The 18,389-nt window shown below is 35.3% G+C and overlaps 2 protein-coding genes across 2 annotated transcripts; one reads left to right on the plus strand and one right to left on the minus strand.

Moving 5' to 3' along the window:
• Positions 1-10,034: 10,034 nt before the first annotated feature.
• LOC142634560 (uncharacterized) lies at positions 10,035-10,763 on the minus strand. The gene has a single exon (XM_075808862.1). It carries the CDS (start codon positions 10,761-10,763, stop codon positions 10,035-10,037), a length of 729 nt encoding a protein of 242 aa, XP_075664977.1.
• Positions 10,764-15,982: 5,219 nt separating this feature from the next.
• On the plus strand, positions 15,983-18,130 carry LOC142644046 (protein kinase PINOID 2). The gene is made up of 2 exons (XM_075818735.1): positions 15,983-16,668; positions 17,161-18,130. The coding sequence occupies exons 1-2, from the start codon at positions 16,100-16,102 to the stop codon at positions 18,008-18,010; spliced, it is 1,419 nt and encodes a 472-aa protein (XP_075674850.1). The 5' UTR covers positions 15,983-16,099; the 3' UTR covers positions 18,011-18,130.
• Positions 18,131-18,389: the final 259 nt, after the last annotated feature.

Here is an 18,389-nt window from a genome sequence, read left to right on the forward strand (position 1 = left end):
CCGCCGAGATCGTCCCACCGAGATCGCACCCCAACACCGGCGTCGCCATCTAGATCGTCACCACCCAAGACCGATCCACCCAAAACCGATCTTGTTCTCGACCCAAAGCTCATCGGCGCCGTCGTTCTCGTTCTTGACCCAAAGCTCATCGGCGCCACCGATCTCGTCATCTCAATCTCATCGCCCATGACCGATCTCGCCGTCTCGATCTCGTCGCCCATGACCCATGACCCATGACCTTCCTCTCTCTGAGTCTCAATTTTCAATCGATCTCTCTTCCTCCCTCTCAGTTTGAACAAATTTTTTAGTTTAATGAATTGTTTTGAGCAGATTTTTGTTTCTTTAAAGGTATATATTGAAATTTTCTTAATAAAATTTGTTTGGATATTGAGAAAATGACTGAGAAAATATGAAAAATTGGTAGGAAAATAGCATTTTTAGAATGTTATCAAACACCGAAAATCAATTTTCAGACTATTTTCCATTGTAAGACCAAACACCTGGATTTTATTTTCCTTACGGGAATTCATTTTCCCCTGCATTCATTTTACGCTCGGAATTCAATTTCCATTGAACCAAACGCAGCCTAAATTAGTCATTTTGAGGTAAAACATAAATGTTATTTGTGCTTTTACTTGGCTAATTCCATATGGATGATTAATAATTATATACGATTAAAGAAAATATTTCAGTAATATAATTAAAATAAATAATAAAATAGATAATAAAAAAGAATATAATTATTTTAAGTTATATGACAAATGCACATAGCATATGACCAACTTTTTATTAAAAACAAAATATTACAACTGATTGTAGAATAAACGATGAAACTCCTGTTAAATTTCTTTAAACTTTTTATGATTGAGTTTTAATTAGAGTGGTATTTTATTTGTCAAACTATTAATTTGGTACCTCTATATTTGTCAAAGTTTTAGTCTTCGTCCCAATACATTTAATTGTTTAGATTTTGTCTTTTAACTATCAAAATTAAGTTCTATCAACTATTAACTATGTCAATTTTATTCTTCAACTTTCAAGATCAAATCAATTTTATCCTTATAAATTGACTTAATTATGGATAAAATTGACTTGATTTTGAAATTCAAGGAATGAAATTGACACAACTAATAAGGGGAGAAATCAAATCAAACCATTTAATATATGTGTACATGTAAAATTAAAATTTTCCCGATTGTTGGAGGAACAAAAGTGTTGTTTCTTTTATCTTAAATATATTAAACCTTTGGGAAAATAGTTTCACTGAAAATAAAGAAATAAAGTATGTTAATAAATTTTAAGTACTTATAATAAGTTACATAATAAAATTATGTTGTCCATTTTTTAGTACTTACATTGAGTCACATATTACAAGCACAACGTGTATGACTTAACTTTATTATTAAAAAAAAATTATGATAGATTATTAAAGTATTATAAAATAAATAATAAAATATATTTTAAATTTCTAAAAACTCATGGAAGTACAATTTTAAGTTCTGTTTAGATAGAACTTATTGCTGAAAACTGAAAACATTGTAGTAAAATAATTTTTAAATGTGTGAATAGTATTATGGGTCCCATTTTTAATTTTTTTTTTCTGAATAAAGTATTTGTGAGTCCTATGAATAGTACATAAACAGTATTAAACAGCAATATACACTGTCATTTGTCGGTTAAAAGCTGAAAATCCTGAAGAAAAAAAAAAAGTGAAAAAGAGCTTAAAAAGGTTGAAAAGTCAACATATGCAGCTTAGCATGAACAGTAGCATTTATCCCTAACACCTGCAGCAGCCGCACAAAAAAAAAAAAAAGAAGAAGAAGAAGAAAACGTGAAAACGCTGAACGCAGAAAATTTAATCCGTATCCAAACGGATACTTAAACTTTGCAGTTTTCTTGAACTTTTGACAATGAGTTTCACTTAGAGCAACTATGATAATTATATACATAAGAAAACCTTGTTGGAGGTATCTGATTCAGAGAGGTGTGGGACCAATTTGGATATGATTTTTCTAATTAATTAAAAAGCATTCAAACCAATGCATAGCATAAATACAAAATAAATGTCTTGGACCCCTTTAGTTGAAGCTGCCCATGATGATTTGTTCCAGGACAATAACTACATCAGAAACATATAAAGATCAAGTTCAGTTCCTCAGTATATGCATCCATATCTGATTTGAATTTGGTCGACTTTCACTGAAATTCATGCTTTTCTATATAAACAGACTTTGTTAAGTAACCACGTGACGTTTCTTTCTTTCTTTCTTTATTTTGACAGTTTTATACACATTGTAGTGTGGGAACTGTGGGTTTGTCAGGTTGCCACTGTCATTGTTCCAATATGTTCATAAATTTCATTTTCCTCTCATTCCAATCCAACTAAGTAACCATTCTAACCAACCAGCATCATTAAAATATAGACACTCTTAATTGAAAACTTAGACTAACTATGATTTAGAATGGGCCCAATTTCATTGACATGAATTTTGTATCGAGTAAATTGCCCATCTCTTAAAAGTGTGTGAACAACTAACAAAATACAAAACCAATCATTTACATTTTATTAAAAAAAAATCCAATCATTTACAAATTCTGAAACACTCCATTTTCTTAAAAAATTTGAAAGATTAAATATGTTTGCTCATAATAGGGATATTGGAGAAAATGTGTCCCATAACCACAAATAATGGTTTATAAAAATTCCCGTGATTGCTTGTAGTTGTACTATTACCTATTGTTGAGGACATTCTTTTAAAAAAAAAAAAAATTATGGGCATATCAAAAAACTCATAACAAAAATAAGTAAACAAAGCCTATTCGCATGGACCAAACCCAACTACTTTCTTTATTTATTACTAAATAGCTTCATATATATATATACAAAATTTAGGTACAGTACTTTAGGTATTGTTTATTAGGTTCTCCTCTTAAAATTCAGCCATGTTGTTGCTTTACTAAAAAATACACTTCCATCCCATGAGAAAAATCCACATGGTTGAATCTTAAAAAAAGAACTTAAGAACAGTATCTAAATAATGTACCTAAGTATTGCCCTATATATATATATATATATATATATATAGCCTTGCTAACAATAGTCTATGTATTTCTTCACATCTACTTATACGATTCATCTCCTAAATTACTTACACATGAGAATAATCTTTTCTCATTAACTTTTCTACTCCCCTCATTCGTTACTTCATTTTATTGCCTAAGAAAAACACAAAAATAGCATGAGTATATATTTGTGTGTGTTTCTCAAATAAATAAATAAACAAACAACCCATTAGCATGAGTATTAGGCTCGACTACTTTCAAATATGATGTCGAACAAATGTCTTAAACTTTCCTTAAACAGAAAGATCGGTAGAAGTCAACATGAAAGAAATTCAAGAAGTAGGAGAGAGTCTCTCTTTTGATTTTTCTTTTTTTCTTTCGCTTAAAACCCAAAAAAGGAAACAAAGTTGGAAATGTCAAAAACCTTTACACCTACTGCACACCCTCCCCAAATACAGCTTCTCCTCCTCCAATTTAGGCTTAGCGCTAGCGACGAAATTGACTAAAAATTTGTGACGTGAAGGGAAACAACATTGGGAGCAAAACTCATCACTTTTGGTCATGGCCAATGCCTTTTCTGGGCAAATTCATTCATTTAGGCCCTTAAATCTTTGTTTTTGTCTTTTTTAGTAATTTTTATTTTCTTTATAACTTTCAATCTAAATGTTAGAATAATGCTCCATCTGTTCTGGACTATCTCCTAGAGACCTTATGATTTGATTTTGCAATTATTTCAATTTTTATTTTTGATGATTTTTTCCTTGCCGCCCTAAGAGTGTTTTAGGGTTTTCTAAATTCCTAGCAACCATAGGACTGTTTTTCTATTTAAATGCATTATAGCCTTCAATGTAAATTCAGTTTTGAGATTAATAAAATTTTAGAATTTTTTTCTATTAGTTTTTGGTGGATTTCAGACTCTTTCATTGTGGATTTAAAGATTATTTTCTTGAAGTAAACGTAATTTGTTTTTGTGGCTTTTCACCCGTGTCAAATAACCCTAGTCTAACTATTAGCCTATTGAAGCATGACACATAGCAAGGCGATAAAAACGACCCTGACACTGACCATTCATGATCATATGACCCATTCTTGACTATGAATTCCTAAACAAAAAAATTATTGAAGCATCACATTAATTTCAATACAATGCCAAAAACTTGGCCAAAATAATGAAAAACTTTCTTTCTTTCTTCTAGGAATCAAACTATTGAGGAAAAAAAAAAAAAGATTGTGGCGTTCCGCACACATCAAAATAACCCGGGTCTAACTAATAGCCTATCAAAGCATGATACAGAGTAAGTCGACAAAAACGGCCCCAACACTGACCATCCTTGACCATATGGTCCATTCTTGACTATGAGTTCCTAAACTGAAATATTAATGAAGCATTGCATTAAACAATTTAACTTCAATACAATGCCAAAAACTTGGCCAAAATAACGGGAAACTTTCTTTCTTTCTTTCAACTTTCAACCATTAGAAAAAAGTTTGATTGCTATTTTATGATCTTAATGGTAGGGGAGAAGAATGTATGGGAGAAGTTATGGAGCTTTGAGTTTTCCCATATATTTGCTACCCTGCAACACTGCAATTTTTGCTAGGAGTGTTGCCTGATATTGTAACCAAAAGTGAATATGATAAGATCCTACAGAGAAACGTGGGGGGAAAAAAAAGGAGAGGAAGGACTAAAATAATAAAAGTTAAATTGTCTTAAGTGAAACGTACAAAGCAAACATTCAAAGAGTTTCTGTAGAGGTCCAAATCCCATCAAATGTAGGACAAGATGTGTTGTGATCTCCCCCAACATCCCCATCATATTAACTAGCTATTTACATCTTACATTTTTTTGAGTGAAAAAGATGTGCTCAATTTTCGTTTGGATTTTTCCATAGCTTTTGAAATAGAAGATGGTACAAAAAAGAAAAATGTGATTATTATTGGGCCAAAAAATGGGCATCACGGAATGGGGTATGTGACAAGAAGTATATAGAACCAGATTTATAGGTTGATCGTTGTTGTCTGATATAAAGCAAAAAGGTGGGGAATATGATGCCTCTATAACGAGGTTGATGAAGAGATGATGCATAGTATAATGATATCACTAGCGAAAAAAATAAAAAAGCATGATCACCTCAAGAATGGAACTATTCTAAGACTAAGAGGGCGATGGGCCCCTTGAAATTTAATTTAATGTATATAAATATATGTAGTTTCAAGTTTGGACTCAAAAAAAAAACAAAAATTATATATAGTCCTCAAAATTGAAAGATGTTAGAAAAATAAATAAATAAAAGAGGGCCATGTGACCCATATTTGTGTTTGGTATAATAATAATATTTTGAATATTCGTCTTTTGAAAGTGAAAATAGGAAAAATTGGGGTTTTGAAATTTGGGTGCAACCATGTTTTTTTGGCTCCACCTAAAGGACTGCATGAGTGTTTTTTTCTCCATTAGGATTACTATTTTTTTGTTGAGGATTACCATTAGGATTCTAAGGTCTTTAAGTTATAAGAATATTGGCAATATAATGAGATACTGTAATAAGTATAACTTTGAAATGTTGGTGGTTCACACTATTCCTCCGTGGCTTGAATATTTGAATCATAAAGGTACAACTTTGTATCTGCCATGCTTTTCTCTTTAGTTAAGTCATTTAAGATTTTTAGGTAGGAATTGTTGAAAGATTTAAGAATTAGAAAAAAGTTAGGGATGCAAAGATTGTGCTTTTATAATTATTATAATAAAAAAAAGTTTTTATGCACCATTTAAGAAATTATTAATTTATCATAACTCTTTTCATGAAGTTCTGGAGAGGACTTGATGCCATGCAATTTATTCATCAACAACTAAAGTGTTTATAGTGACGGTGGAATATGGATTAATGTTGTACTTACCATTGTGAAATTATTTTGCAAGGCATTCATCATATATGTCTTATAGTCATACATGAATGCTTGCTATGTTAAGAGACAAGATCAAGTTCGTTATTGATATAAGATGACTTTATAATTGAAAATCATTATTAAACACATAATTTTTGGGTGCTTATTTATTTATTTATATTTTGTTAACAATGAAGGGATATTAGTTTTATTTTTATATATTAATTCAAGGTTGAATTTTAGGTTTTTTTTTTTTTTTTTTTTTTTGAGAATCAAGACATGAATTTCATTAAACTAAATCAACCATGGTCAATTAACAATACAGAATAGAGGTGTGGAGGAACATTCTCCATCATACCTTTAAACCTGCAACATATCATGCATGTTTTGCAAGGTTATGAATGACAGAATTGCCAAGTCTACAAATGTGGGAAAATGAAATACAATTGACATCTGTTGTGGTTTTGGCTGCAGCTAGGATGTGACCAAAAGGAGCTAGTGAGTCTTCCTTGCTTGCTTTTATTATCACTTCTGAATCCCCCTCTAACATGAATCTTGAGAAGCCAAGTTTTGCAGCGAAAGAGAGAGCTCTTGCTGCTGCCATAGCTTCAACCAGGTACGAAGAGAAAGGGAGTTAAATCTGCTCTGATAGAGAGGCCAGAACCTGACCAAAGCCATCCCGAATAACTACTCCCAGGCCTGCCTTATTTGTGTCCTTGAATGTTGCCCCATTGAAGTTAATTTTTAAGCAGCCATTAGGTGGAGGGTGCCATGCAACTCGGGTTGATGGTGGGGTGACCCTCTGAGCTCTTTGAATGCTACTTGCCTATTGGTAGTCCGTTAAGGATTGTTGGGAAGTTGGAAGTACCTGCGAGATGGGGTGATCTTTGTTGCTCACTCTCAATTGGTTCCTACGAAACCAAATGTTCCACATGATGACCACCAATAATTCCACTTTGTCACATGCATTTGAAACGTAGAGGAGCAATTCCTTTATATCTGCAAATGAGCGAACTTGGCGGAATGAAAAATCTGGTATGGCATCCCAGATTGGAGAAAGCATGGAGCACTCCCAAATTGCATGTAAGACCGATTCTTCAGCTTGTCCGGCCAAAATGGGCAATTAGCCATAATTGCTCAAGAATATAGTTAGTAGTTACTGTTTTGAAAGTAAATATAATACTAACATCTCGACTCTTAGAGAGTCGATTTTGGAGGCCAAAATCGAGTTTTTGAGACTCGATTTCCATGGTCTATCACGTCTGATGTGGCATTTTATCCACGTGGTGTCTATCTGAAAATCGAGTCTTTAAGACTCGACTTCCATGTTATATCTCTCCCCTTTCTTCTTTTTTTTTTTTCCTGTTCTTCGTGTCTCTCTCCTTACTACCACTCCATCGTCTACTTCTTTCTTCCTCCACTGATCTACTCAAGCCCAGTCGGACCCACATCGCGACCCAAGCCGCTGCGCGACCCAGGCAATGCGCCCAGGTCGCGCGACCCAGGCAGCGCGCCCAGGCCGCGCGACCCAGGCAAACGCGCGCCCAGGCCGCGCAACCCAGGCCACCGCGGACCCAGGTCGCGCGACCCAGGCCACCGCGCGCCCAGGTCGCGCGACCCAGGTGGTCTTGCTCGCCTTCGTTTTTTTTTTTGGTGGTGGGTTTTGCTTAGTGATTATCTTCTACAAACCCACGGTGGATGGTGGATTTTGATGTGGGATAGGCAAAATGTGGATTTTGTTGGTTATTATGAATTTCTGGGAATGGATGGACTTAGAGCAAAAAAATTTTTGGCTTGTAAATCGAGTCTCAGAGACTCGATTTTCAAGTAGACTCCACGTGGAAAAAATGCCACATCAGACCTGATCAGACCATAAAATCGAGTCTTTTAGACTCGATTTTGGCCCCAAAATCGACTCTCTTACACTCGAGATGCTAGTAAGAAATATAGTTTGTAAACAGTAACTACTAATTATAATGTTTAAAAAATATTGCTAATTTCCCATTTTGGCCAGCTTGTCCACACTGATCGCATGTGTCTTCATTCAAGATTTTCCTCCTCTTCAGGTTTTTCTTCACTAGAATAGCATCCTTGCCTGATCTCCATACAAAATTTTTTATTTTGTTAGGAACATCAAGACCCCAAATCAGCTTCCACAACTCACTGTTGTTATCCGAGTGACTAGGAAACCGATTGTGGAGCTCTTCCCTTGCTAAGAAATTGTATCCTGACTTGACAGTATATGTACCCGATGCATTGAAGGGCCATGTGAGTGTGTCCGCAACAAAGGTAACGCATAAGGGAATACTCTTTATCAAGCTTATCTCCTAAGTGTTGAACAGACCTCGTATGAGACAATCATCCCAGTTGTGTGTCACTGGATCTATGAGGTCTTGGACTTTAATATCCTCAAAACCTGCAACAATTGGTGATTGGATCCGTGGGTGATCCAATGATGGCAGCCAAGCATCAAGCCACACACTAATGGACTCCCCACTTCCTACTCTCCATTTAGCACCTTTCAACAAAACATCACACCCTTTTAGGATACTTTGCCAAGCATAGGGTCGGGAATGAGAATCTGAGGCCTCCGTAACTGAACAAATCAGAAATAATTTTGATTTGAAGACCCTATAAAATAGGGAATTCTAATTGTGCAAAAGTCTCCATGCTTGTTTGGCAAGCAGTGCATCATTGAAAAGGGCCAAGTCTTTGAAGCTCATACTCACTTCAGATTTTGGAAGACATAGTGTTTCCCACTTAACCCAATGAACCTTCCTCTTGTCTCCTTTCTGACCCCACCAAAACTTCCTTATAAGGCTTTCAATTTCTAAACATAAACCCAAAGGGAGTTTGAAACAACTCATGGTGTAGCTTGGGATTGCTTGAACCATAGCCTTGATTAAAATTTTCCTTCCTACTTGTGATAAGAGCTTCTTTTTCCATCCTTGAATTTTCCACCAGATCCTTTCTTTGATGTAATTAAAGATGACCTTTTATTTTTTCTGACAAGCGATGGAAGGCCAAGGTACTTCTCATATTGTCTTAATTCCTCCACTCCCAATGCAAGCTTAATTTGGTCCCTTGTAACCTCATCAGTGGATTTCCTGAAGAAGATGGTCGTTTTATTTCTATTAATCTGCTGATCCGAACACCTGCCATAAGTATCTAGAATGTCTAGGATTTTTTGACATTCTTGAACTGTGGACCTGCAAAAGCTATTATCTGCAAAAAAGAGGTGGGTTAGGCAAGGACTATTTCTAGATAAAGAATAGCCTCGAATATCGCCCTGTGCTGCTGCTTGACTGATTAGGCCATGAAAGCCTTCCGTGCATAGTAGGAATAAGAATGGGGAGATGGGATCTCCTTATCTGATGCCCCTTGATGGATGAATTAATCCTTTGGGTTCCCCATTGACAAGAATGGAGTAGGATACAGTAGTAACACCTAACATGAGAAGTTTAATGCATCTATCATTGAATCCCAATTTTTTTATGACAACTGCTAGGTAAGACCATTCCACTCTATCATAAGTCTTGCTCATGTCAAGTTTGATTGCCATGAAACCATCTTTCCCTGTGTGTTTTTACATGCTATGTAGGGATTCAAATGCTACCAAAATATTATCTGATATAAGGCGGCTTTTGGTGAAGGCACTTTGGTGTTCAGTGATGATTTTTAATAAAATGCATTTAAGCCTATTTGCTAAAATTTTTGAAAAAAAGCTTATATAAGACATTACAAAGACTAATAGACCTAAAATCAGATGCATATTCAGGATTTTTTTTATTTGGGATGAGAGTAATAAAAGTATGGTTTAGGCGCTCGGGTAAAGATGCTGAATTAAGAAAAGTAAGAACTGAATCTATTACATCATCTCCAATTAAATTCCCGTAATGCTAAAAAAATAAAGGAGGCATACCATCTGGACCTGGAGCTTTTAGTGGGGCCATCTACTTTATAGCTTGTTGCACTTCCCAAGCCTAAAATTCCCAGGAGAGTTGTTCATTCATCTCATCACTAATCACTTGGTTGATTGAGTTTGCGGCTGCCTCACATGGTGGCAGATTTTCCGAGGTATAAAGCTCCTAGAAATAGGTAATTAAGGTCTCTGTGACTTGCTCCATATCTGAACTCCACTCCCCATCAGCTTTGCGGATTCTAAGGATCGAATTCTTCCTCTTCCTTTGGGTGGCATGACAGTGGAAGAGTTTTGAATTTTTGTCTCCATTGACTGCCCACAACACCTTAGATCTTTGGAACCACATCCTATATTCTTTGTCCATTAGTTCATCTATTTCTTTTTTAAGCTCTCTAACCTGGAAATTCACTCCTGTTCTCATAGCTTCTTCCTTTACCTCCCTCAATAATTTTCTTTTCTTTTCAAGCTCTCTTCTCACATTCCCAAAATGCTTTTGGTTCCAGTCTTGTTGTTCTTTTCCACATTTTTTTATCTTCTTGATCACCTTGTTGCTTGGATCGGCCTCTTCATAGGATGTCCATACCGCTTCAATAACATTTGTGCACCCTCTATCGGATAGCCACATTTCTTCAAATCTGAATGGTTTATTAATGCTTGGGATTTCTAGACCATCCAGAATAATCCATAATGGGAAATGGTCCAAAGCATTGGAGGAGAGGTGTTGAATTTTTGTTCCTGCAAACTGCATAAACCAATCATTATTTGCAAGGCCTCGATTCAATCCTTCCCAAGTGGAGTGCCCATCAACAAAGTGCTTTTGCCAAGTGAATTGTGACCCAATGAAAAAAAGGTCAATAAATCCACATTCATCAATAACGTCGCAGAATAGTTGCATTTGGGCATGACTTCTGCAGCTCCCCCTAGCTTTTCAAAACTTCTCACTATCTCATTGAAGTCTCCTACAGAAAGCCATGGCAACTTGAATTTGTTGTTGAGCTGACGAAGCATATCCCATGATTCATGGCGTTTATGCGTCACTGGCTCACCATAAAATCCTGTGAATCTCTAAGCATCCCCTGCACCCTTATTAATAATAGCATCAATATGATTTTTAGAAAAAGATTCAACATTCAAATTTATTGAGTTACTCCAATACAGTGCCAATCCTCCACCTCTATTATTTCGTTCAACAAAAAATAAATTTTCAAAATTCAAATTACGTTGTACTTCTTTTAGCCTTGCTTCATCTGGCCATGTTTCGGCTAAAAACACAGCGGAGGGATCTTTTGCCCAAACCATTTTTTCAAGCTCTTTCCTTGTACGTAGGTTCCCAAACCCACAATAGTTCCTAAACCCACAATAGTTCAACACAATCAGAATCATTGTTCTTGGCGGGGCTGCCTTGCAACCTCCACCATTGAAATTTCCTGAACTTCCGCCTTCGAAACATGGACTTTTTTATTCTGTAACTCAGGTAGGTTTGCTTCTCCATCCTGGCATGTTCTTTCTTTTATGAGGGATTCTGTGAATTAGGGGTCTGGCTATGCAGGTGAGGTTCATGTTCAATTCTTTTCCATTTGTGTGGTGCATATTCTCCATTAGTGTTTAGGTTTTGATTATCATTAAATTCTCCTGCATATTCTCCATTTAATTCTGTGCGGCTTGGTGGGATTGAAGAATTGCTATTAATAACTTGCACATTACCTCTGTTTCCTTTTTTTGTGAATATTTGAATCAATGTCATTTAGTTGCATACCAAATTCGGTGGATTACGTTTGGGAAATTGGTGGTTTATGAATGTCATTACTCCCCTCAATAATTGCATTAACTCTTGGACACGTGTAAGATTGTAACTCCTCCTCGAAAACTTGGTGATCCGGATTTAATGTTTTGTCACTGTCCACGTCTGCCCTAACATCGTGAGGAGTGGTCGGTTTGTTCACCAGCGTGTGCTGCTGTGACTGAGCTACCGAGACACAGGTATGGGTTGGTGCACGTCCCAATCCATCATCCATCCCAGCCATGGTAGTGACCGTAGTTTTTCCCGGGTTGAAAGGTAGTGCTCGCAGCCAATTCCCATATCCTTGTTGATCCTGCCGAAGCTTCCCTTTACTGCTGAGCCAGACATCACACTCCTTGTATGCGTGAGATACCATACCACGCCAATAACAGAAATTTGGAAGTTTTTCGTACTTGAACGAGACCCAAATTTCGGAATCCTCGTTGATGTCTACTTTCCTACCTCTGCAAAGAGGATTAGAGACATCTACTTCGACTCGAACGCAAAGGAATGTACCATCCACCATCTCCTTAGTGTTCTCTGACGCCGACACCGGTCCTAGTGTTTCACCAATTTCTATCGCCGTTTCTGGATCCATCATGCTCATTGGCAATCCATGTGATTGGACCCAAAACTTCGTAGTAGTAAACCTCATGTTTCTTGTATATATGGATAGAGAAATCAAACCGCTTGAAGAGGACTAGATGTTTGTCAAACACCCATGGTTTTAAGGCTAGAACTCTTTCAACAGCATTCTCATGCTTGAACATAAATAAGAGGACATGATCCTCAGCTTCTTTGATCGTAAATTCACCCCTTGGCCTCCACAGGGGTTTAAACGTTTTGCCAATGGCTTCTACGTTCAAAGCTCTCTTGGTTAAAAATTTTGCTGCTAAAACATATTCCTTAGCAGTCAGATTCTTGGATTTCTTAAGACTTACTTTTGCTCCCTCAGCTTCTGTTAAAGAGAGTTTCTTCCAATGCTCAAGGACATCTTCCATTGTTGGGAAAGTACAAAAACACGTAAGAGAATTTTTTAGACAAATAGAAAAGACTGTATACACTGGCGAAGCCAAAGGGGGGCGAGGGGGGGCACCTGCCCCCCCTGACTACTAAATTTTTATTTTTATTTTTATTTTTTTTGTATTAGTAGTCACATGGAGGAAAAAAAAAAAAAGACTTCCACTTGTTGAAACTTGAAAGTGACCAAACCACCTATTTCACTATTTTTTTTATATCATTATTTACACAATTTTTACTATTTATAATACTTTTCACAGCATTTTATCTTTGAATGATGCTAGAGATATTAAAAATTTTACTACTTATGTCTTACAAATTGGCATGTCACCAATCACAAAAAATAATTTCAAACATTTATTCATTATATTTTTTAAGTAACACTAATCATATTTTTACTCCATCAATTTGTAAATTTTTTAGTAGCTATGAATTGGTTGTTTTTGTTTATTTATTTTAATAATATGAAATATATTCATATTTGCTTACAATTGTTTATTTATTTTGTTATTATTGTTGATTAATGTTTTTTAGATAAATTTTACTTTTAATATCGTTTTTTAATTTTGCTCCATCTAGACTAAAATCCTAACTCCGCCACTGACTATATAGAGAGACAAGAGATAAGTGTTCCCATACCCCTGAAAAATAAACCCCACAAACCTACTAATAACAAGGTTATTAGAGGGAGAAGAACATCATTCCCGAAGAAGATAATTGAAATTCTACGGTCTTTTCTCTCAGTAGAGAGAGCAGAGGGAGAAAGTTTCATAATATTTTTAGTATATTTGTTATGACTTAATTTTTTATAATTAATACTTTGACCGCCGCATGTAAGTTCCTAATTCTGTTTCTTAATGCACCAAAGAAGCAATGTATAAAACATGATCAACTTCTCATTAGCAAGAAGTACATGTGGTTCAGTCACGGACAATATACTAAATTAGTAATATTAGCATATGAGTTATAAATTATTATTATTACTATTAAAATAACAAAAAGGAAAGAAAAAATAATAATTAGGAACTGAATAGTCTTTTTGCTTTGGTAAGTAAGTACTTCAGAATAAGTCCCTTTACAACGCGAGCCTATCATTACCCCCAAAACACGTTGATTTGTCTGTCCTAATCCTACTCTTCTCAACTTTTAAAATGGCTCCATTTAATCATTGCTTTTCTTAGGACTAAAATTGGTAATTTCCCCCTTGATGGTACTTTGAAATGTTAAAATGTGCAGATCCTATATGAGTTTCATATCAATTATGCAGTAAAGATTACCCATAAGCATTGTTATGATTGGTTTGGTGGTAGAAATTTTCATATCGCTTTACATGATAATTAACAGGAATTGAGTAGTTCAAGCAATAGTAGTTCAAGCAATAGTAGTTCAACAAATGCGTTGTGCTCTTGATTATAGTTTCATCAATGACTTGGTAATACACGTGAAATTACTCATTATAGTCACATAATGTGAGGTAGATAATTTCACATCTAAAACCTCCTTTTCCATATGGCAAAAATTAAAAAGATTTCCTAGAACTTATGTACCGGTTAAATGAGATTGGAAAAAGAGTAAAATTGAAAACCAAATTATTACCAATATTGAAGTAATTATGGCAATATTTTTTTTCTTAAAGTGGCACGTGTAAAGGAGCTGGTCTATATGGACCCAATACAGATCCCCTAATGGTTTCACAATCACATGCATGACAAGAATGTAATAAAGTTACATATGAATCATATTATATATTTATGCAAACAGATATATAAATATGAATATGAAGGTCACCTAATATTTCTACTAAGGTGGAAATATTGAATTTGGGGCACGGGTGTTTCGTGCACTCTCTCCTTTGCCTAGCTTTCTATTACCCGTACAATACAAGTTAAACAAGTCCATGAAACTTCTAGGATGAAATTTCCAAAATACCCCTAACTTTTCCCAGAAACTACGACTCTAAAAACCGAATGGAAAAATTAAAATCAAATCAACTCATTGAGGGAGATGATGAGGCAATGTGTGTGAGGTGACCGGTGTAAATGAATGACGTCGGTTAATTTTTTGGGATGCTCCCAAACGAAGTCGTTTCTTACCGCGCCCTTATTGTTGCCTTGGAAAACGAATCTTGAAATTCGGTGTACAAAACCTTTTTAGCAGAAAAGAACAAAAGCTTTTTGACCGTCGTCCACTTTGAGAAACACACAATTGCTGCTTCAAAATAACAATTACGCCACGGAATTTTATTTGTGCACAAAGTGAGTTTAGAATTAGAATGTTTTTTTTTCTTTTCTTTTTGGAGTGATCAAAGTCAAAACACACAATTATTAGTAATAATTAGTAAAAAATTGCTAAAATTATAAACAACTTTACAAATTAAGTGGTTATTAATAAAATAAATGATATTAGTAATAAATCCAGATGACAATTAATAAGAATTTGTGAAAATATTAAAAAATAATTTGTTAGGAAGCTTAAAAATTTCAATTTTCTATAAAAACTTAATAATTTTCTTTCACCGTAATTAAAAAAAAAAGTACTAAAGGATATGAGAGGATAAATATATTTAGTATTCAATTGGTCCAATGGGAAAATGGTCTCTTTCTGAAAGGCTGATACTTTGATATTGCATCTAAGTTCAAAAGTATATTTTAACAGAATGGTGAATGCCATAAAATCTATTTTAAGATAAGTTAAAGAATGAATATACAAGTTACAATGCTTTATTTTGTATAGTGTAGTGTAACATGCATGGACATTCCTTTTTGGAAGCCAACTTTGAACGAACAAAAATTAGTGGTTGTGTCAGTTTCAGCATGCCTCACACAACATCAAAGCTCTTTTCTTTTCTTTTCTGTTTTACATTACTCTTTAGCCCAGTAGATTCTACCAGGTTCAGCCACACAACACACCGGGACAAAAGAAACAATTAAACACAAAATTTGGTCACAGTTTGTACCCAAAAGTATGATATACACACTAACAACTATAGCCCACTCCAAGTAAGCTTTAATTTGCCTGCAATTTCTTTTGTGAATTTTTGTTTTTGTTTTTGTTTTTTTTTTTGTTTTTTGTTTTTGGGTTGTTCACTATTATGAAATTAGTAATAATGGCAATTATGAGATATATAGTGAAAGTAGTGGCATTTAACTAGCCACATAAAAACATAAGAAAAGACCCTTTTGTTTTTTTTTTTTTTTTTTTTTATAGGATGACCCTTTTGTTTATATTAGATAAAGTTTTTCCCAAATTGTATTATATTAACAAAAGTATCACCTTGTAGACTTCCTGTAAACCACATTACATAATTCATGCGCTAAAACCCACAAAGGCTCTGTGACTGTGTATATAAAAAGCCTGAGAAAGCAAACCAGGTAGCAAACCTCACACACTCACACATACACAATATTACATGTTCTACAGCAACAACAACCATGGCCACCATAGCCAGAGATGAATCAGACTATGACAGTAGTTGCTCCTCAATAACCTTGCCAGACTCAAGCCGTAGTTGGATGAGTAACCTTAGCTTTGGTAGCCGAAGGAGCTCAGTCTCTGTATGCTCCTCCACTGACTCTTCTGTTCTAAGCTCTCACAAACCCCATAAGGCTAACCAAGCCGCATGGGAAGCCATGAGGAGGCTCCAGAGCTCAAAAGGCCGAGTTGGGCTTGACCATTTTCGGCTTCTACGTAGGCTTGGAAGTGGTGACATAGGGAACGTGTACCTTTGCCAGATTAGGAACCCTGTGGTGGGGTTGCCACAGTGTTTTTACGCCATGAAAGTGGTGGACAAGGAAGCACTTGCTATAAGGAAGAAGCTACAGAGGGCTGAGATGGAGAAGGAGATTTTGGGTATGCTTGATCACCCTTTCTTGCCAACTTTGTATGCTGAGTTTGAAGCTTCTCATTACTCTTGCTTGGTCATGGAGTTTTGCCCTGGTGGAGACTTGTATGCTGCTCGACAACGCCAGCCAGGAAAGCGATTTTGCATTTCATCTGCTAAGTAAGTCTCTTGGATCTTTAGAATTGTTTGTTTAGTTGTCAAATTTTGTTTAATAAAGAAATTGGTGAGACAACATTACAACAAGTAGCTTAAAGTAGGTTTTGTAAGTAAATAAGTTAACAATAAATAAGGTAATTAAAATTATTAAATACGTACATGTTTTACCAAAAGTCCATGTTAATTCCACCTCAAATGAAACAAAGAAATAATGAGCCAGTCATAAAGAAAAATAGGAAACTCTCCAGTTTATTTGAAACGGAGAAAATTAATTTCACAACTGCTAAGATTTTATTTTATAATGTCGCATTATTTAAATGTGGTGATACTAAATTCACTTTAGACATAAAATGGAGTCATTTCCAATAAAGATGATATTGAGTACTTTTGTTGGTATGACATTATTTGCTTTTTATATATTCCTTTATTTGTTGTGTATGCTTAGTTTTATGTGTGAAAGTTTATTACTAATGAGTTATGAAAATGTAATCATAGGTTTTATGCTGCTGAGACACTCCTTGCACTAGAGTATCTCCACATGATGGGTATAGTCTACAGAGACCTCAAGCCAGAAAATGTGCTGGTCAGAGAAGATGGCCACATTATGCTTTCGGATTTCGATCTTTCACTCAAATGTGATGTTGTTCCCAAGCTACTAAGGGCAAACCGTACTTTGGATCCCAATGACAAGGATATAAAGTGTTTGACACCTTCTTGTGTTGCCCCCATGCAACCTGTGCTTTCATGTTTCTCAGCTTCCACCAAGAAAAAGAAAGCTAATAATGTTACAACAATAACAGATCAAGTTGGTGTCCTAGAACTTGATCCAGAACTAGTGGCTGAGCCAATAAATGCTCGTTCCAAGTCCTTTGTTGGAACACACGAGTACTTAGCACCCGAGGTGATATCAGGCCAAGGCCATGGGAGTGCAGTGGATTGGTGGACTTTGGGGGTGTTCTTGTATGAAATGTTATATGGGAGAACACCTTTCAAGGGTGAAAATAATGAGAAAACCCTCATTAACATCCTTAGACAGCCACTAGCTTTCCCAAGGATTGGTGTTAGTAGCAGCAAAGAATTTGAAGAGATGGTGAAAGTTCAAGACCTTATTAGCAAGCTGTTAGTGAAGAATCCCAAGAAGAGAATTGGAAGCTTAAAGGGTTCTGTTGAGATCAAGAGGCATGAGTTTTTCAAGGGTGTGAATTGGGCTTTGATTAGGTCAGTTAGACCACCTGAAGTCCCTAGTGATCTACACAAGTTTAGGAGTAGAGCTTCGTTACCAAAGTTAAGCAAGAAAGAGAGGGATCAACCATATCAAATCCCTCATCATTTTGACTACTTCTAACTGTAGATGTAAATAAAATTAGGTAAAACAGAAAGCAAATATCATGTATGACACCAAAGAAAATGTTGTTATCCTCTGTTTTCCCTACTAATGATAAGGATTAAAACAATTGATCGATGTAAGACCAAGTCACTATGCTTTGAATTTACATTTATTTTATTAATATATTTATAAAGTATTACTTGTTTTTAGGTATTGTATGGTCCCTCTATCTCGTGTATATTATTAATATTTTTGCTTTTGTGTAAAAGGAAGGGGATCCCATAATTGTCCCAATGTGATTCTCATGAGAACTCTAATGAACTCATGTGATCACAATAATTACTCTTCTTTATCACGGAAAAAAATATTACAAAAGGAAAACTGAACTTTTTCTTTT

This window comes from Castanea sativa, chromosome 1 (genome assembly GCF_040712315.1).
Source record: "Castanea sativa cultivar Marrone di Chiusa Pesio chromosome 1, ASM4071231v1".
Lineage (NCBI taxonomy): Eukaryota > Viridiplantae > Streptophyta > Magnoliopsida > Fagales > Fagaceae > Castanea > Castanea sativa.

Bases quoted from the DNA above. Each gene is read 5' to 3' on its own strand.
- LOC142644046 (XM_075818735.1), top strand. From the start codon at position 16,100: ATGGCCACCATAGCCAGAGATGAATCAGACTATGACAGTAGTTGCTCC. The intron at 16,669-17,160 runs GTAAGTCTCTTG...ATGTAATCATAG, and splicing joins TTTTGCATTTCATCTGCTAA to GTTTTATGCTGCTGAGACAC.
- LOC142634560 (XM_075808862.1), bottom strand. From the start codon at position 10,763: ATGCAACTATTCTGCGACGTTATTGATGAATGTGGATTTATTGACCTT.